The 20636-nt window shown below is 41.1% G+C and overlaps 1 protein-coding gene across 3 annotated transcripts in view; it reads left to right on the top strand.

Moving 5' to 3' along the window:
- ITPK1 (inositol-tetrakisphosphate 1-kinase) overlaps positions 1 to 14191 on the top strand; it is a 301192-nt gene extending 287001 nt beyond the window's left edge. For all 3 annotated transcript variants that reach the window (XM_021000285.2, XM_021000286.2, XM_021000284.2), the window contains exon 11: positions 11242 to 14191. In XM_021000285.2, the coding sequence (XP_020855944.1) occupies positions 11242 to 11567 (326 nt within the window). In that variant the 3' untranslated portion in view covers positions 11568 to 14191. The remainder of the gene's footprint in view (positions 1 to 11241) is intronic.
- Positions 14192 to 20636: the final 6445 nt, after the last annotated feature.

The following is a 20636-nucleotide window of genomic DNA, read 5'->3' as shown; positions in this document are numbered from 1 at the left end:
ACTGTATCTGTATCTTAGCAGGACATGCTGTTGGTCATAAGGGCAAGAAAGGGAGTAGATTATATCAGTGCTATCAGGCAACTTATAAGGTATACGCTGCTGCCTCTTCAGTGACCCAGTAATGCCAATTTCTGTAGCAAGGGTAATAGATTGTTGTCACCGTTAGGATTGCTCAGAGAGATATATGCACAGCGTGGTGGAGAGAGGAGCTGGCCTTGAAGCAAGGGAGACTTGGGTTCAAATCTTGCCCTCTTGTGACTCTGGCAGCTCTCTAAGACTTGCAGAGAAGGTGATGTCTTACATTAGTAGAGGGAGTTTACTCACCTGGGAATTCCCTATACAAGTAAAATCCCAGGTCCAGTCCCTAACCCTAAACTGATGATTGTTCTCCATATGTAAGCCACCAGGAATTCAGTGTTATATAATGGGAATAGCTCGTGGCTTGGAATTGATAGAAGTCCTGGGTTTGAATCCTCGCTCTGATGCTTATTTTGTGACCTTGAGAAATCACAAATTTTCCTCTGATTTTCAGTTTTCTTATCAGAATAATAACAATTTTTAAATTTCTTCATGGAATTGTCGTATAGCTCAGGTGAAACAATAGTCCCTACAGCACTTTGTGACCGTTTAGTGTTGTATAAACATCCCCCGTTATTGTTATCATTGTCATTACTGTGCTGTTTGCTGGGGCAAAAATTCTGTGGCTTGCCTAGACAGTGGTTGAGAGTTTATATCAATTATAGTTGACACATCAGACTTGCATAGCTCATGCTTTGATAGACAGATGTGTAAGATGTTTGTGCTGTCTCTTATAGCTCAGGAGGGATGCCATTAAACACAAAGGCCTTTTATGTGTTTACTGATGTCACATTTCTGCTTTGTCCATTTGAGATCATGTTTCCCACTTGAGTTTATGAGCTCCTATAGTGAAAATAAGATTTGGGATATACAGGTCCTGGGTGTGAATGTGTCTTTGCCACTAACTAGCTGTGCGACCTTGGATTACTTACTGTAGGCCTCAGTTTCTTGCTTTGTAAAATGAGGGACTTGGACTAGGTGATCTTTTCAGCTATAAATCCTTAAAGGAAGCCCAGGTGAAGGGTTGGGAGGTTTGGAATCTTTTGTGCCTCTAGGCTTCCCATTCTGGGCCACATCAAGGGCTACTCTAGTTAGAGTGTAAAAGGGCATCTCGTTGCAAAAAGACATGGAAGGATCATAAGCCATGGAATTCTACCCAACAGTGCTTAATGTGTTTTTTCCTTTATAGTCATAGATCATACATTTAGAGTCAGAAAAGACCTTAGAAAACATCCAGTCCGACCCCTACGTGGTTAGGTGGCCGAGTGGATAGAGCACCAAGCCTGGAGTTAGGAACACTCATCATCCTCAGTTCAAATCCCACCTCAGACACTTAATAGCTATGTGACCCTGCAGAAGTCACTTAAACCTGTTTGCCTCAGTTTCCTCATCTGTAAAATGAGGTGGAAAAGTAAAGGGCAAACCACTGCAGTCTCTTTGCCAAGAAAACACCAAGTGGGGCTGCACTGGATATTATAATGATGATGATGATGATGATAACATTTTTATAGCACTTCCTATGTGCCACACACTGCAGGAAGTATACTGCAAGTATTTATTTACTGCTTTTTTGGTGAGGCACTCGGGGGTTAAGTGACAGCTGCCCCCAATAGGGAATAAGAATTTTATTCATTCATTCATTCGTTCATTCATTCATTCATTCATTCATTCATTCATTCATTCATTCAGCTAGGCAGTGGGGTTAAGTGACTTGCCCAGGGTCACACAGCTAGTAAGTGTCAAGTGTCTGAGGCCAGATTTGAACTCAGGTCCTCCTGACTTCAAGGCCAGAGCTGCTTCACCATCCACTGCATCATCTAGCTGCCCCCTTTCCTAATATGCCATTTTATAATTATCTCATTTGATCCTCCTAAGTCCCCTGTGAGGTAGGAAATGGGGACAACTCATAGCACCTGCCTTCCAGGGTTGTTTTGAGGATCAGATGAGGTAATTATAAAGCACTTAGCACAGTGTCTGACACATAGTAAGCTCTATAGAAATGTTATTGTCATCATTAATATTAACATCTAGTGTAACCTCTTCATTTTAGACATGAGGAAACTTGAGACCCAGAGAGCTTAGGTGATTTGCCCAAAGCTATGTAATTAGTAACAGAGCTATTATTATCCCCATTTTACAGATGAGGAAACTGAGGCAAATAGGGTTAAGTGACTTGTGCAGAAGACAGAGGTTAAGTGAATTGTTCAGGGTTACATAGCTAATAAATCCAATTCTCTTCAATCTATTTTGTCATAACTCTTTTGCCTTTGTTCACCCTAGATCATTGTTCTGGAACAGTCTGACTGTAGATTTTGTCTGTAAACTGCCCTGCTCTTCAGATGTAAACCCTGAAAGGAAAAATGACAGCAACAGGTTTTCTACCAATTTTCAAGTGTATCTGATTTCACCGTGAGCTGGAGGTGCACAACAGTCAGAGAGCAGATCAGTTTTCAGCTTGCGGGGGTGTGTGTGTGTGTGTGTGTGTGTGTGTGTGTGTGTGTGTGTGTGTGTTTTCCACTTACCTTGTTGATTCAGGCTTCCTTATGAAGTAAAAAACAAGCTTTTAAGCCTTTAGAAAATCTGAGTCAGGATGAAATTGAATAATAAATGTGGTAAAAAGGCAGAACAGACCCTCTTAACTGTCATTGGAGAAGTGCTTCGCTCAGGGATGAAAATTTTGCTTCTCTCTCTTAGGTTCTTGGTGCCCACTTTGACCCGGAACAGAGGAAGGTCCTGGGGCTGGGGCTGATTGAAATAGTCTGCCCTAGCTGTGAGAGATCCACTGTACCTTAACAGAAGAAGCAAGGCAGGGTACTGGAATCAGTCAGTCAGCAAGTATTAATTAAATGCCTGCTATGTGCCAGGTAAAAAGGAGGAAGGGAAAGCCCTCACAGTTGGGGGGCTTAGGAAAGGCTGCACACAGAAGGTGGTGTTTGAGCTTTGGCTTAAAGGAGGAGAGGAGATTCTGAAGTCCAGTGAAGGACAGAGTGTATCATTCCAGGCAAGAGTGCCCAGTGAACTTAGAAAAATAGGATGGAGCTGATTATGTGGGCTTTGAAAAGCTAAAGAGAGGAGTTTATTTTTTATCCTTGAGACAGTATGATGCCTCTGGGGTTGGTTGAGTAGGAGTAATCACCTGATTATGTCTGAGCTTGAAGAAAGTCATTTGCTGTGGATAGAGTGGACTGGAGGGGTCAGAGACAGATTTGAGGCAGGGAGTCCAAGTAGGAGGCTGTTGTAGAAATCTAGTTAAGTGGTAATGAGGGCCTGGACTGAGCTGGAAGGTGTTAGGTGGTAGAGTAGATAGATGTGAGCTTCAGTTTTCTTATCTGTGAAATGGGAGATGATGCCTGTACCATCCACCTCCTAGGGTTGCTGCAGGGGTCAAATCAGGTAACTGCCACAGTGCAGTGAAAACTGCCTTGTGCAATCTCCACACTGAAAACTGCCCACAAAATGTGCGGAATTGTCGCTTCTACTGTGGAGTCATCTATTTGGATCCTTGTGCTTGGTTGCATTTGCTAGGGGCAATGTGGTCTAGTTGCTAGAAGACTGGCCCTTCACCAGCATTCACTTTCTATCTCCACTGAGGACAACAGCATCAGTGACCCTGAGCTAGTTTCTTTGATCCTTCTAGAGTCTGCCTGGATGCTTATCTTAGAATGTTTTGTTTATGTAGCATTCTCTGTAAATGGCTTAGACGTTGTTTTTGATTCAGGTACTTGACTCAGATTCCTTGGGGGGAAAACTCAGAACCTTATTCCCAATAGCTTTTACATAGGAGGGAGAGAGGATGGGGAGTGAACAATTTTCTGGATGATTTTTGAGTTGTGACAACGAAACACTTATCTAATATACCAGGTTTTCTGTTGGGAAGCTCTCACCTTTTCTCTTTGCTGTTAGGACTAAAACAAGGTTTTTTCTTTTCTATTCTTTGTGAAAAGAGATGACTTCCTGGGGAGGAGAGGTGAATATTTTTGGAAATAAAGGTGGTATAAAAACAAAAGAAACCAAATAGTTTTTTAAAAAAATAATTAAAGTAGGCAAGAGCTTTATTCCCCCCAGCATCATCTTCCTTTGGCTTTTTTCAAGGAGATTAGAATATGTGTGAGTGTGATTTAATGAAGACAGAAGAGAGGCATCTGGGGCCTTAGAGATTATCTAGAGTTCAGCCTTCTTATTTTGTAGAGAAGAAAATAGACCCAGAGGAGGGAAAGAGTCAGTTGGATATGCTGAGGCTGAGAGTCAAAGAGGCAACATAATTCAGGTTGTTTGTCTCTCCCCAAATCTAAGGGCTGGATGAGACATTAGAATATAGAATGTTAACATTGACAGGTTGGACTATAGAGTGCTAAAGCTGGAAGAGGTCTTAGAACATAAAATCTTTGAGCAGAATACTACAGCTAGAAGAGACATTGTGGAGAGTGCTGGACCTAGAGTCAGGGATACCTAGGGTTAAGTCCTGCCTCTGACCACTGCTACTACCTGTGCTGTCCTGGGCCGATCACTTAAGCTCTCTGTGCCTGAGTTTCATCATTTGTAGAATGAGGAGATGACGCTCTGAGGGGACCTTTACAGCCCTTAAATCTGTGATTCGCTTATCTTGACCAACCTTGTATTTTATGGGGGAATAAATTCAGCCCAAAGATAGCAAAGATTATTAGCAAGATACTAACTATGTTTATCTCATTTAATCATTATGATAGCTTACATTTCTATATTGCTACTGAAGTCTTGCTGTGATGCCATGTTGTGAGTTGGAGGTGACAATGGTTGGTTTCTAAAATTTATGCCAATGAATGACAAGTTTTGGCAACATAATTGGAAAGACAAGAATAGTATGGGTGAAACATTATATAACCATCCCAGGTATATTATAGGATAGGAGAAGATAAATGCCATATGAATGACATAGACAATAAGAGCTATGGGTTCAGAGGAAAGAGGAATCTTTGCGGTCTTGGCTGGGTCCAGGGAACAGCCATGAGGTGGAAGTTGGAACGATGGTTAGAATTTAGGCAGAGAGGAGAGTTCCAGGCAGGAAAGATGTATTATGCAGTTCTGCGAGGCAGGAATGATTGGGACATGTCCAGGGACAAGCCCTTCTGAGTTCTCCCTACCAGTATTTGGGAAGCATCATCCTATATTGAAAGGAGCATTGAGCCTATAGTACTTGAATTCTAGTCCCATCACTACTGCTCACTGGCTCTGGGATCTCCGAGAAGTCACCCCACAGAATCTCGAAGGGACCTTTGCAGTCATCTGGCCCAAGCCCCGTGTTTTCACAGCAGTCATCAGCGCTGGGTATTTCCTATTTTGTAAAATGAGCGGTTTGGACTGCAGGCTCTCTAACGCCATTTCCAGGACTAACATCTCATATTCTTTCTTAGTTTCCCTATTCAGTAATAGCAAAGGTGGGAGGAGAGGAAATTGGAGAGAAACTGTGCTGTAAGGACTGATGAAATGTAGTTAAAGTAAAGTCAGTCTGCAAGCCAGGCAGAGAGACATGCCTGATAAGCTCATTTACCAGGCTATGAATGTGCCTCTCCCTCATGGACTTGGGGAAAGAAGAAGTATCTAGGTAACGAGGACCTCAAAAGGTCTCCTGTGTCTAGGGGCAGAGGGAGGAGGCAGCTGCTGTAACATAGTCTCTGGTGGCAGGTTGGAGAGCTGTAGCAAGGGCCCTGCCTCTTCAGATTTTTCTCCTTAAGATATAAGCTTCCTAGAGCACAAGGACTGTTTGTTTTGGCTCTGTATCCCCAGCACCTTGGAGATAGATTCTCAGACCTTAACAAATGCTTGTTGAATTTGATTGCATCTTGAAATGATCATTGAACTCGGAGCCAGAAGATCTGGACCCAAGTCTGAGCTCCAGTTCATACCACAGAATGTCCTGTCCCTTCTTCCTTACACAGTGTTTCTTTTTCTTTAAAAGGATAGTAATAATACCGTCTTGCCTCAGAATGGCGTAAGGAAAGTGCTTTGTAAAGTACCATATGAATGATTTCTTCCCTGGCGAATTAACTGGGGTGTATGTTTGTTGCCGTAGTGGCCTGGTATCTGTGAGAGACTTCACCACCTTTTTATCTGCTCGTTGAGAGTTGCCTGGGGGGCGCTGGGAGGCTGTGTGAGCCCAGTATCGCAAGCCAGTTCCTGTGTCACAGGTTGGATTTGAACCCTAGTATTCTGGCCACAAAGGCGAGCTCTCTCTTCACAATCCACTGTGCATCACTGCCTCTCAGATCTCTTATATCTCATTCATGGCACTAACATTTATGTATCCTTTTGAAGGCTTACAAAGCGCTTGGTACATAATATCGCATTTGTTCCTCATGTTATCTAACTTAAGTGGGCTCTTGCTGCGTTGTGAAAATCTTTTATTTATTTTTCTTGACTTTTACATTCTCCACAGCCACTGTCCAAACTTTTTCTCTCCTTAGACCTTTCGTATCACCTCTTTCTCTGGTCATCTCAGTAAAGGACCTCATTTTTTTACCTGTGAAATAAAGGAGGTGGCTTCTCAGATTCCTTTTCCAGTTACAGCTATGATCCTGTGTTCATCTCTTAGCTTAGGGGTAAGAGCTAACGTGGAAGCGTAGGCCAGAGGTCGGTTCATTTTTGGAGGATCATCCAGGCTCTTGATTCCAGGGAATCCATTATTGGTACCGTTTAGCCTTTGAACATTCCAGAGGTGTATCTTGGTGTCAGCCACAAAAACATGTAAAACTGGTGGTCGTTTCCTGTACAATGCTGCCCAGGCTCAGATCGTCTTGGTTCACTTTCTCACTTGGGTCCTTGCCTGACTTTGCTAATTGACTTTTAAAATAGATCCAGTTTGTGGGAATAAGGTGGGTATCAGGACTGGGAGGCGTGAGCAACAGAGTTTTTGGTTTTCCTGAAAAAATTCTTCTTTCCTTTAAAGCGAAGCTCTGTGAGATTTCACAGACTATAGGAATGGTTTTTAGAACATGCCTGGGCCACTATTTGGTGACCTAGGCCTGTGACCAACAAACAGGGTCTCATTAAGAGAAGGCAACTCTGTGCTGGTGGTAACTCAGTGAGGATCTCATCTTTGCATATTCAACTGTTGCTGGGGAACAGCTTAATTCTTAGGGTATTTACATAACATTGTGTAAATCAGAACGCTAAGCTTAGGGGGGTTTTCCTCCCTGTTTTATACATATATGCATGCTGGAACCTCTCTTCTTCCACTCTATTCTATGAGCAGAATTAGAGATAATGCAGTCTAGTTTGACTTTGACCCAGTCTGCCCAAGGGATCTTGTTCTCAGACATGGTGCCCAGCAGTCAGACTGAGACATTTTCATTCAACCCTAGGAGCAAAGTGGTCAGGTCCCTGTGACTGCTAATATGATAATAGCTCACAATTATGGACCTCCCTTAAGGTTTTTAAGGCCTTTGATCTTATTTGATCCTTAACAGTCACCTTATGAGAAAGAAGGTGGCATTGTCTGTTTTATACGTGAATGATCTAAGGATTAGAGAGGTTGTTTTAGACATCTGAGTTGCCTCACTCCCAAGGCCCATGCTTTTTCCATGAGTCAAGGCTGCTAAGTCATAACTGAGTTATTTCAGGGCTGTGCTGCTTTTGTATTTAGACAACCTGAAAGCAATATCAATAATTTGAATCTTAATCTCTTGAATCATCTTAGTCTTGACGATGTTTTCACTGCCTTTTAGGGAAAAGTTCACCCAGCCTTTATGGTAGGGATCTAACTACATGTTACTCCTCATTTTATGCTATCATCCAGGATGTGTACAAGTAGTCTCTTTCTAGGCCAAACCAGGCTTATCAGGCTGTGACTATATTATTTGGGAATGAAGTAGGGAGGACAATATTTGATCTGCAGCGTAGCCCCTCTTTCCTGCACCGTGCCATGGAGAACCCAGCGTATCAAAGGGTAGATGAGATAGCATGAGCTCTCTAAAGTCCTTACGTATTGCAGAGACTTTGAGTTTGGGTCCAGCGACTGACTGGACCAACCCAGCTCTGTGCAGAAATAATGCATGATTTGAAGGTGTTGATTAGGTGTTGAATTTCATTTTGTTTTGTTTTGTTTTGTTTTTGTTGCAGAAGCTTATAGAGACAGTCTGTTAAGGTGTAGAGGCCTACGTAGGTGAAATGACAGATTTCTGAAGTATGTGCACACTCACATGTTAAGAGCATTTATTCAGTAGTTTGTTCCTTTTTGAGCATTCATGCCCATTATGTGGGCATTATTTTACATGTGTCTGTGTGTGTATATCTACACACACACTGATATAGGGAAGATCCAGCAAAGAAATTCCCTCTACCTATGTGAATTAATATTATACAAATTCTATGTGACAAGGCCATTTTAGAGGCACAAATCGAAACTTCCACCCAAAATATCCCATGGTCACCAGTAAGAACAGGAGACTAGATACTTAGGTAGTGTAGTACATGTAGAGGGCTGAACTTGGAGTCCGGAAGGCTTGAGCTGAGTTCAGGCCGTAGACTTTTTCCTTTTTCCATTTCACAAGTTCGGCTTGTTGTGCCGAATGGGCATCAGGTAGCGATGAAGCTTCAGCCACGTCTGTGGTGGTGGTGATTCCACAACCTGCAACCAAGTTTCCTTCCTCGTTTCTGAGGCAGGATCCGTCAGTATGCCAGTCAAAGTCTGCTCCCTCTGAGGGAGTTTCCTTCAGGTCCTCCCAGAGAGACGTTTCCTAGCTATGTGACTCTCAGCAAGTGACTTAACCTCCACATGCCTCAGTTCCCCTCATCTGTAAAATGGGGATAAAACCTACGTCCCAGTGTTGTGAAGGTAAAAGGAGATAATATTTGTAAAGCACTTTGTAAATTTTAAAGCACTATATAAATGTTAGCTATTATTTGTAGGCATGTATTTCTCTTCTGTGGTAGTAAGGTCATCTCTAGAAAGGATAAATGGATTTTTCATATTCTAAACTTAATATTTCTCCTAAAATATGATGACATAGCCTTTCAGCTTATCGGGTCATAATTATAATTACAGGTTTTTTTAACTTTCCCATTTGATTAATCACTTACATAAGATCAGTTCACCATCAGGTGAATGAATAGCAATTGTATACATTTAGCAATGTTCATATCCTACCGAGAGACTCCAACTAACTCTTGATAATTGTGAGTCTAGCTCGGTGAGGTTGTCGGAACTTGGATCAAAGTTCTCCAGATGGGATAGCTGGTCCATTTTGTGAAAGATAGTTCTGTGTTTTAAAGGGTTATGTCACTAATCCTCCAAAATCACAAAAATTTTATGAAGTGTGGGTACTCCCTTTGTAGAAAAAATTGCAGCCCTTTAGTGACTTATTAGATTGTCTCCAAGAGTTGCAGTGACTAAAAAGAATCGGTTACTTTACAGCTGGTGATGAGCCTTCCCACATTTAGGCTAGTTCTTGGATCACAGGAACACAGTCTGCCCCTGGGCCCATATTTTAAGCTTTTTCTGCTTCATAGAACCTGCTGGAGGTTATACTTCCCTGAAATAATCATAGAGAGCCCAGGGACACCACCAGTCAATGATAGGCCATCAAAGTAAGACTTGATTAGAGAGGTACAGATCTATAAATTCTTCATAGCAGTTCTTAAAGACAACCAGCATTCAGGGGGGATATAAACTTGGGTATTTATTGCCTTTCATTCCTCCCACCAGAATCATCCAGAGTGGTTCATACAGATCCAGGCATCATCTCTTGTCCAGTTCAGCCTTAAAGCCCTTTCTTGGAAATCAGCATAACTTTGGCTCCGAGAAGAAAACATAATAAGATTGTTTCCCAATGTGTATTCTTAACCTGTTTGGTTGCCCTTGGAAATCCATTCACCAAAGCCCATGTTAGGAAATCCTTGTCCTGGGATGAAATGAGCAGTTTATCTTAACAGAGTGCTTGTATAGATTCAGGGAAGGAACAATTAATTTGTTGGTGTGTTGAAAGGAAGAGGCTTCCTTAGGACATCAGAAATTGGGGATTTGAGTGACTTCACCTTCCAGGGATCTTGGGCACAAAAAGGAAATAAGGGACATGTCTTTAGGGGAGCATCGTGTGTGTGTGTGTGTGTGGTGTGTGTGTGTGTGTGTGTGTGTGTGTGTGAGAGAGAGAGAGACAGACAGACAGACAGAGAGAGAGATTGTTTTGTAGCTGACTCACATGTCTCTTCTCCTGGCATTTTTCTTCTCAAAAATCATCCTTAAATTAGCAGTTCTAGTTTCTGCTGCCTTGTGTATTTTTCTTCTCACCCTCTTCCTTCTACTGTATGCCTAGTACTGTGCTAGAGCCAACAAACAAAAAAGTGGGCCAGTCCCTGAGCTTAGGATACTTCTATTACATGTCAGTCAGTAAGCATTTATTAAGTGCTTATTATATACCAGGTACTGAACACCAGGGATTTTTTTTAAGGTAAAAAACATAGCCACTGCCCTCAAGGAACTCACATTCTAATGGGAGAGACACCATGCAAGCATGTAGACTCATACAAGATATGGACACAATATATTAATGTAATGTAAAAAGCAAAGACGTTAGCATTGGGGGTGAGGAGGGATGTGTACAGCCTAGAAAGGAAAGACCCTCACCTCCCCATCAGAAGGTGGGATTTGATCCATTTTAGAGTAGAAGATTCCAAAGCAAATTACTTTATTCTCCAGGCTCAGTTTCCTCAACTGTAAAATGGTATCTTAATTTCTTCTCTGCCTTCCTCATAGGATTGTTGAAGAAAAAAAGCACTAATTAAAATGCAAGAAAAATGGGGTGTGGGGGTACACAAATGTCATGAGCTGTGATAATCATTATGAGGGTAATGCTCCACAGTGTCTTGTTCAAGATTCTAGTTCTTCTCACCCTAAGAAGCCCTTATTCACAGCGCTTAACATTGCTTATTGGGAGGGAGAGAGCATTGGTGTAGTAGAAAGAGCTCTGGTTTGTAGTCCCACCTCTAGCTGTGTGACTTTGAGCAGCTCACTTAATTTCTTTGGGTCTCAGTTTCCACCTCTGCAAAATGAGTGGATTGGATTAGATCATCTCAAAGGTAAGTCTTTTCCAATTTTGACATTTGGTATTCTAATTCTGCCTCCATCTCTTAATGTTCTCACTCTGTGGTTCTAGAAAAAAAGAAACCGTCCCTCTTTTCTTCTTCATTCAGGCTATGAAGGTGTGACTGAATTCTTCACTGACCTCTTGAACCACATAGCCACCGTCCTGCAAGGCCAGAACCTGGAGATGACTCCACTCAGCCACAACAAGCTCCTGGCTGACCCGTCTGGTGGCTTAGCGGTGGAGCGGACACGGGTCACCAGTACAGGGTGCTGCAGCAACGTGATGGGCAAAGACTCCTCCTGGATCGTGGAGAGTGAGACCAACAGCTCGATGAAGCTACAGCACCAGAGACTAGGGTGCAACACTGCTGTGTCCCCCAGCTTCCAACAGCACTGTGTGGCAACACTGGCCACCAAAGCATCCTCCCAATAGCTGGTGGCACTATGGACCAGGCGCAAGCAAAGGGCCCACCTAGAATCACTATAATGAGGCAAGCAGCTTAGAAGAGTTCCACCTACTACTACAAATTTCCATTGATTATTTTTTTAACCTGATTTCCTGATGCAGTGATTTAAAAGAAGGGGGAAAAAAACCACAGTGATCAGAGTGGGAGAAAATGTGATGTTTCACCCACTTCCATTTGCAAATCTTTTACTAAGTTTACACACACTTGTGTTTTCAACACTAGACCTTAATGTGTGGGATGGTTGGTTTTTGTTTTCGGTGATTCATTTTGTGGTTTCTCGTGTGTGTGTGTGTGTGTGTGTGTGTGTGTGTGTGTGTGTGTGTGTGTGTGTGTGTACATGTGCGGTTATTTCCCCTTTATAAATTGTAATTGACCACCATGGGCCAACCTGTGTGACCTTTAACAAGTTATTTCACCTGTCTAGACTTTAGATTCCTCATCTATAAATTGAGGAGGTTGAGCTCAATTTCTAAGGTCCTTCTAGTCTGTATGATTCTATGTCTTAAGTCCAGACCTCCTAGAATTGGAGAGGCCAAGGTTGAAATTGTGTGTGAATGTCATAATTTAAAAAGAAGTTTGAGTTATTATAGATGGTTTTATGTTCTCTTTTGATCACCCACCTGCACCATTAATTGGGGTCTGCTCTTCTTCCCTTGGCCCAGTCCCCTTTTTGCCCTATTCCACAATCCCAGCAGGAAAATGACCTGTGCAGTGTGTGCCGAAACCACATCTACTGGGCAAGAAGAGATGAGTGGGTTGCATTTGCCCTCTCTACCCTGCCCTAATTCATAGAGAGATGACCCAAAATGACCTTCAGAGGTTATAAGGTATGGGTTTCTGTAGGAGGTATCCCTCTGAGTAGACCATTTCAGGAAAGGAACGGGAAGGCATAAGGAATCTTCCTCACTCTGCTTTGGAATAGCTTCTAGGACAGTTGACTCTAGTGCCAATTGAAAGTCTTTCTGGCTTCCCTCAGAGATATCCTCTACATACCCAGCCAGGTCCACCATTCTGCAATTTTATAGTTTGCTGCAGATATGAGAGAACCCGGGTTCTAGTCCCAGTTCTTCCACTAACTTTCTGTGTGACCTTTTGAAAGTTACCTTTTGTTTCTGGCCCTTTAAATTTCCTTTTCTTTGGATGAGGATGTTCTCTTTTAAGATTAAATCTAGCCATAAAATGTTATGATTCCATAAAGCATTCCTAGATCTTAAATAAGTGAAGGGAGTTGGGGGAACTCCTGAGCTTAGCATAATCGAGGGGCATGACTTTTCTCTTTTAGGTCCCCCCCCCCCAAACCCTGAAAACAAAGCTGTATACTGTTCGTCAGTGTCATCAATCTTGATGATGTGCATCATAAACCAGAGCACAGCCTGGTTAACACTACCCCATTGAAAGATTTGGGGCAGAGTCCATAAACTCTACCTTGTAACCTATTGCATCTGCCATTTCTTAACTTTCAGCTGTTCTTGCAAATCCTAAACACTAAGTTCACAGTCAGAGGTTTGATTGGCAAGGAGTTGATTTTTGTCCCTCTCCCCTCAAATACAAGGTCTAGGAACAGCCCAGAAGAATACTCTCACTTTGACGAGCAGCCAAACTAACACCACTCTGTAAGTCACTGTTTCCCAGTCCAAACTATACTGCAGGCGAGCAAAATACTTAAATTCTCTTCTGTGATCTTCCCCCATCCCCCTCCCTGACCTCTGCAACCTTGGAACTTTGTCTAGACCAAGGAGACCGAGTAGAGGGTTGGAGTGGTGGTGGAAGGTGAGGGACACAAGAAAGAAGAAGAATTCCTTTTCTCAGTTTGTAGCTTATACAAAGTAAGGACCTGAAGTGTTGTGGACCATTAAGATCTGCTGTGGGCTGGCAGGGGGGCACTCTGTTCTAAACCATTGTTTGGCCATGCTTTCCCTGCCCCCAAGCTCAAGTGGGAAGGGGAAAAAAATCTCATTTTTCCAAAACATTCTCAAAGATTTGTAATGATCTGTGGTGATATATGAATGTTCTCCCCGTATGACTTTTTGATGATTTTCTTTGTCAAATCTATTTTTTGAGTCAAATAGTAAGATATAAATGCTTTTTAGGAGAGAAAAAAATATTTGGACCTTCTTCTGATTCATGTACAATGAGGACATCCTGGATGAGATTCTACCATTGTAAGCTCTGTATGGTACTGAGTTAAGGGAGAGAGGAGCAAATGAGATAATGTGTAAAAGTGCTTTGCAAACCTTTAAGCGCTAGGTAAATGCTAGCTAATATTTTGGTGGTTATTTCTTTTTTGCCCCCTCTTGGAATAAACCCACATGGGAATGATCATTTCAGTTGGGAAGGGGTGGGGTTTGTGGGAGGGGGGAAGGGTAAGAGGATGGACCTAATTGAAACTGTCAAGCTTCCTAGGAACTTGAGAGCTTTCCAGCTAACCATGTTTACATGACTTCTGAGCGTTAGTTCCAGTTTTAATGTCTGTATGCTGTTTCTTAGCTCTACTTTTGAATCAGAGTGGATTAATCTGGCTTGCCTTAGAAAGTTTGGTTAGCCGATTTTGCACTGCCTTGTTTCTCCAAAATAAACTACTGAAATGTAATTGTATTTTATACTTGTTTACAAACAGTTGCTAAAATTCTGTTATGTAATTCTCTAAAGTCTTTTTGAAAAAGGTTTTTTGGTTTTATTTTGTTTTTAATAGCTTTACCTTTTTAAAATAAAATCCCAGTCCTACACTCTCAATAGAAAACAGGTGGATTTTTATTAGTGTGACACCTGGACACCTGCTAGTGTCACCCCAATTTCAATTCTATATCATTTATTTTTTATTTCTCTAAATGTGTCTCACAAATTTTCAGGGCACAGAAATAATCATGTAACTGCTTTCCAATGACATGGCATTTTATAGGACATGGGTAGTATGGCTACCTAGTAATCGCTGCTGGTTGCGAGGGGGCGGAATGGATTGTTTTATGTTGGGGAACCTATTATTTACATAATATTCTGAGATTATAAAACTAAGAGAAGGAGGAAATTCATTTTACAAGGGACTTACAAGATTGTTCTGTGGTCTATCTTTTCTTGCAAACATGGCTACTCCCTGGTCATGTGGAGAGGAAATGTATCATATTAGATTGGTTAGTGTTGCTAAGAAGAGGATACTAAGGACCACTTATCAGTTAAGATAGATATGACTATGTTCCTTCCAGTTTTAGCCTGTGCTTCTTTGCCTCAGTCTTATCCTCCTAGGATTTTGGTAATAATCAGTAATAATAAGAACATGTGCCCTTTCGGTTGTTGTTTTTTTTTTTTTCCATCCAGGAGAAAGAATGAGTTTATGGGAATCTGACAAGGACAGCATAGTTTCTCAGCCTGGTTTAAATAGACCTTTTTGGCCTGAGATTCAACTTGTATAAATATTATAGTTGGTTCTCATTCTTAGCTCCCACTATCCTTGTCATTGTAGATTCTATTTTCTGACTGTTCCCTGGAGAAAATGATTTCACCATCCTGTGTATTCCACTAAAACAATCCCCAAATTCTCAAGGTTAAATAGTCATAAATGGCGCTAATTTGTAAATGTTTTTCTAACATTTATGTTCTTGGTTTCCTAATGAGTTGTAGGCAGTATTTCATAAATGGAGATACGGCTTTAAATGATATCGGTGCGCTAAGACTTACTTCTACTAGCATTTAGAAACAGAAGTGGTAGGCATCTGTTGGGAAGCCTAACCTAATTTGTGTTCATCCTTTTCCTTAATTGTACCATAAACCAGATTGGCCCCTAGCCTTGGGGGTGAGGGGACACGATAACCCTTGTCAATTGGAAAAGTCAGCTTGCATTCTTTGGCTTATCCATATATCTATATATGGTTTTTGACTAGCCAGGCAAATGCCTGCTCTCAAATTGTCAGCCAGGGAGGTGATGGCCTGAAGAATTGATTTTAAAAAGAAACATTACAAAACATTATAAAAGTGGGAGATGCCATGGTGTTGGTTTCAGGCACATGGGTGGCAAATTGTAAGACTTAACCTAGGAAGAATTGCTTTGTGGGAAGGAAGTGGTAATATCAGATCTCTGCTTCGCCAAGAAGAGTCTGAAGTGTGAAGCCCTATATCAAATTCTTATACTGATCCACTGATTACTGGTTTCCCAGAGGATTTCAGGTGAAATTCCTTTCCTCAGATGATGGTGTTTCTGTCTGTGGAACCCCCATTTGTGTTCAGTGACATTTCCCACTGTGACTGCTGGTAGGAGGGAGCAGATGAAAGCTAACTCATATCGTCCTTAGAAAAATATCTATACCATGTATTGAAATCAATGTTCTTTTAAATCTATAGTGTGAAAAGGGACTGGCTCCAAATGAGCCAGCCCGTTTATTTATTGCTACTCAGTAGCCAAACAGATCCCCAGCCCTCTCTTTTACTCCCCTCAACTGCCCCTATTTTTTTAATTTTTCCTGCCCTCTACTCCCAGAGTCACGTGAATTTATTCACTGGCAAGAACTAATTTCCTCTCAAACCCAGAATTTCTGACACAGTGGAAAGAGCATTACACTGGCATTCATGAGACTTGGGTTCGAGACCCAGGCTTGTCATGTAATAGACTTGTAATGTTAGACAGGTCATTTGTCTTTAATTTATAAGATCGTAGGATTAAAGATGGATTATTTAGGCTAACCTCTCAGCTTCAGTTTCCCAATATAAACTGAGGAGGTTGGACTATATTGTCTGAAAAGCTCTTCCAGCTCTGGCATTTTGATTTTTATGAATAAATGGCTCCACTCTCCCAGCAAATCCAAGATTCCCTAAGTAATGAAGAAGTTGACGATCAGTCCTCATTGTAGAACTTTCCATTGGGACCTAACTCCTCAAGTTGTTTCAGAGCGTGCAGCCATCCACCTTGGTTAGCCAGGGCTTTGTCCCCTAAGTCTTAGGGAATCGACGAGAGACAGCTAAGCAGTGCTCCCCGGACCAAGGGGATCTGGAGATGCAATAACCCAAGTAACTAAGGAGCCTCTTTGGTCAGTGGTACCGAAGGCCAGGATCACAACATCCATGGCAGCTTCTCATGGATTCCCATGAATGCTGGATTCCCAGGAGCTCTTGCCTGGAAGAGTCTCTCTAGTAGGCCTCTGTTGTCTAGGGACATAGAAGTGTCTGTCTCAGATAAAGGTCAAGCTTTCTCCATTTCCACTTTTCCCTCATTGCCATTGGTTTCCATTTACATTCTAACCCAAACATTTAGAATCCTTTTATTGTTCTTGTTGAAAGACATGGGTGTTTGCAAGTTTTGCCCAGTTTTGATAGCCAGATGCCTCAGACCCACCAGATTCACACATATCCTTGTGAAAAGACTGTGTAAAAGCATGTAACAATGAATACACCCTCCCCTTTGCTCGTCCTAACTCCTCCTCCGTACCATCCTTACCATTCTATGTCCTTTCCATCCTTCCACGGTCCACAAAGCCTAGCACTGCTCCATTAGACTTCTTTTAGGGACCACTTTTTCCCCAAATTTTAATCATCTCCTTTTCCCCAGTGCTATTCCATTCAGGGCACTACATGGGATCACATCCCTCTTTCCCTCATGACTCATACTCTTCGTAACTACAAAGATCCTTCAGTAGTGATTTGACAAAGATGTGATCCCAACTTTATGGTGTTTTAAAAAACAAAAACAAAAGATAGTGTTTTGTGGTCATGTAATTTGCTTCATTCCTGTGCACAAGCATCCATTACCAAAAGTCCAACTTGTTTTGTACTTAATTCATGTATATATACATATACATATATATGTATATATACACATATATATGCGCATATATATATGTATATGTATCTAAGAAATATATATATATATATATATATATATATATATATATATAATATATATATAAAATGATGAATTGTAAAGACCAAAAACTTGTTGGGAATTTAAGTTTATTGCATGCTTTCATACATGTGATAATGAAGAAGACTATGGCATCTATTCAACTATCACTTATTTTTGGAATAAGTCCTGTTTTTTTAATTTTCCAACCCCCTGGGATAGCTGGGATTTTGGTTTTAACAGTCACTAATGGATACAGTAAGTATTGTAATTGTTATTTCTATAATTGTTTTGGAGAAAAAAAAATCCTCTTTGAAACACACCAAGAAATAAATGCCTTACAACACCAGGGTATGGGTGTGGTTAATACTGAAGTATCTCATCGAAGACTTTCTGACACTAACTGGCCATGTGGCTTTAGGCCAGTCACCTTCTCTGGACTTAGGTTCCTCATCTGTAAAATGGGAGGTTGAACTAGGTGATCTCTTGAGTCCCTTCCAGCTATGACGTGTTCTAAGGTTCCATCTAGTTTTAGCCTGTGATTCTTTGCTGCAGTCTTGTCCTTCTAGGAGCCTGGGTTGGGTTCTCAAGCCCCAACTTGGATGCTGAAGCTTTGCTTGGGAAACTCTCTACAGAGTGGTGTCAGTGCCTTTGGGACTGTGTGCCAATTAGAATTTTTGCTTTGGAATCTCTTCCCTTACTCCCCAATATTTTGATTCCTAGTGCTGCTGCTGAGACAGAACACATGTTGAGGAGAACTACATGGTATCCAACAGAAGAGGATGTTGATGGTGAAGGGGTACTCATTGTGGGCTCTGTTGCCTCCTGAGACTTTCTTAGATAGAAGCATCAATAATAGGCCCAACTCTGGCAGGAGTCCAGATCTAGACACAAAGGTTCATAATTCCCAACTTTTCTTCTTAGCCAGTTTAGTCTTAGGAGACGTAGTAGCTGAGCCTCAGAAGTATCTTTCTGCATCTGAAGGCTAATAGCACCTGCTTCATCTATGCCCCTACAGCGTTGCAAGGATACATGTTAAGAGATCTGGACAAAAGAGACAGGAGAATTAGGTCTTATCTCTGACCCAGATCTTAATGATCACCACCACTATGGGTTTGTCTACACGTGTCCCTGTATGACTGTGCGCATATCCCTTTGCCAGTCTGTTCATTACTATGTGCAATTAAGTGAATTGATTAGAGTTTTGATAAGTTTCCTTCCAGCTTTAAATTCATCTCATAAAGATGAAGTGTGTGAAAGTGTTCTAATTCTTTTATCTGGGAACCAGGTGTGAAAATTTTACAGTAGATCCTTGGTCCTGTGCAGACATGAGTTCCTTCCTAGGCATCAACTCCTACCCTTGGAGTTGGTCCAGGAGATTTTGCTTTTATTCCCAAGTACTTCTACTTTTTACTGCTATTTAGTAAAAATACTACTTTTAATTGAACTCCAAGCCTGGAGGCATTAGTCCCAGAGGCATCTTGGTTCTACCATTGCCACCATCTTGATATGATTGGTCTAATAACTACCTTCTCTCTTTCCCTCCCACCGCCTCATAGAGGTTTGCTCAGGTTATGCCTGTAGAGGATAAACTTTGGCAAGTTCTACAAAGTAAGATCCTAGTGCTGGATTGTATGCCTGTTGTTTGTTACTCGATCTACCTAGTCAAATTCAGAAAAGCTTGTTATCAGAGAGGCTATAGGGTAGTTAAAATTTTTTTTTTTTGCCACAGAAATTTCCCCAAACCATCTATTAGGTTAATAAAGGGGTTGGGGCCTGTCAGTGGAAGGAGTATCCACATTGATAAAATCAAGATCCTTCCTAAGAGAAAAAGAAACCAAACCAGTCCCAGATTGACACTTAAACTATCCTTTGGTAGCTTAACATGGTATTAAATATATAAATTAATTTAGGTAGTAATGCCAGTTTTATTATGTTGGCTTGATCTGTCCAGTAGTAATTCATATTTTATCAATTAGTTAGATTTGTGTTTATTTGTGTAAAGTGTTTTATAATCATGTTGGATATAGTTCCTGTATGTGTTTTGGCAAATAGATTCCCAAGTATTTTATGTGGTCCATGGATATTATAAATGAAATTTCTCCATCTCTTTCTGCTGAATTTTGATAGTTAATATGTAGAAATACTGATGATTTGTATGAATTTATTTTATGTTGTGCTACTTTGCCAAAGTTGTTGGTTGTTTCATTTAGGTTTTTATTTGACTTTCTAGGGTTCATTCAACCATCACATCATTTAGAAAATGATCATTTTGTTTCCTCTTTGCCTGTGTTCCTTTGATTTTTTTTTTGTCTTATTACTATAGCTAGCATTTCTAGCACAATATTGAATAGTAAAAATGATAATAGACATCTTTGCTTTACCCATGAACTTATTGGGAAGGTCTCTAACTTATCCCATTATTCCCAATGTTGGTTCTTGGTTTTAGATAGATATTATTTAATATTTTAAAGAAAGTTACATTAATACTATGATTTCTAATTTTTTTTTAACAGGAATGGATATTGTATCTTGTCAAAAGCTCTTCCATATTTACTGATGACACTTAGACTAACCTAATCTTAAGCTGAAATTACCTGACCAGTGATCCTTGCTGGGTAGAAAGTTAAGTGCCACAGTGACCAAGCCTACTCTCCCTCTCTCAGTTCCAGAGGAGAATGGTGTCTTCAGTCTTAGGATACTAAACTGATTCTGAGATTTACCCATTTGAGCACTCTGTACCTGTCTCAATGGTTCATCATTCCCATCATTGGCTCAATTTCAGCCAATTAGTAAATTGTTTGGTGTTTTTGAGTAAATAATTTTCCCTCTCTTAGAGTAGGAAAAGGGACAGAAAGAACTTGGAGGTTCTAGCATCTGGAGCTAAAGAGGAACTTGGAGATCATAGCCCAATCTCCAGATCTTATGGACAAGGATAAGATGCTGAGAGGCAAAGTTCTTCCCATAACCTCAGAATTACAACCCAAGACACCCCTTTTTCTGCAGGAGTTGCTAGTGCTGCTATTCTCAAGACCTCATTGGAAAGACAGGACCTGTTATAAACATGCCACCTCATCTCTCTGGCTCATACTGAGCCAGAACAATGTGTGACTGTCTTCACTCAGTTCTGCAGAAGATAGTTATATGAGGGCGTAGAGTAGAACCCGAGAGAGATCATTTAATTCATCCCTCTTTGTTTTACAGAGGAGGA

This window comes from Phascolarctos cinereus, unplaced genomic scaffold, assembly GCF_003287225.1.
Source record: "Phascolarctos cinereus isolate Bilbo 61053 unplaced genomic scaffold, phaCin_HiC Scaffold_3;HRSCAF=262, whole genome shotgun sequence".
Classification (NCBI taxonomy): Eukaryota; Metazoa; Chordata; class Mammalia; order Diprotodontia; family Phascolarctidae; genus Phascolarctos; species Phascolarctos cinereus.
Note: the sequence above shows the minus strand (reverse complement) of the source record. Positions and strands in the feature narration are given on the sequence as shown.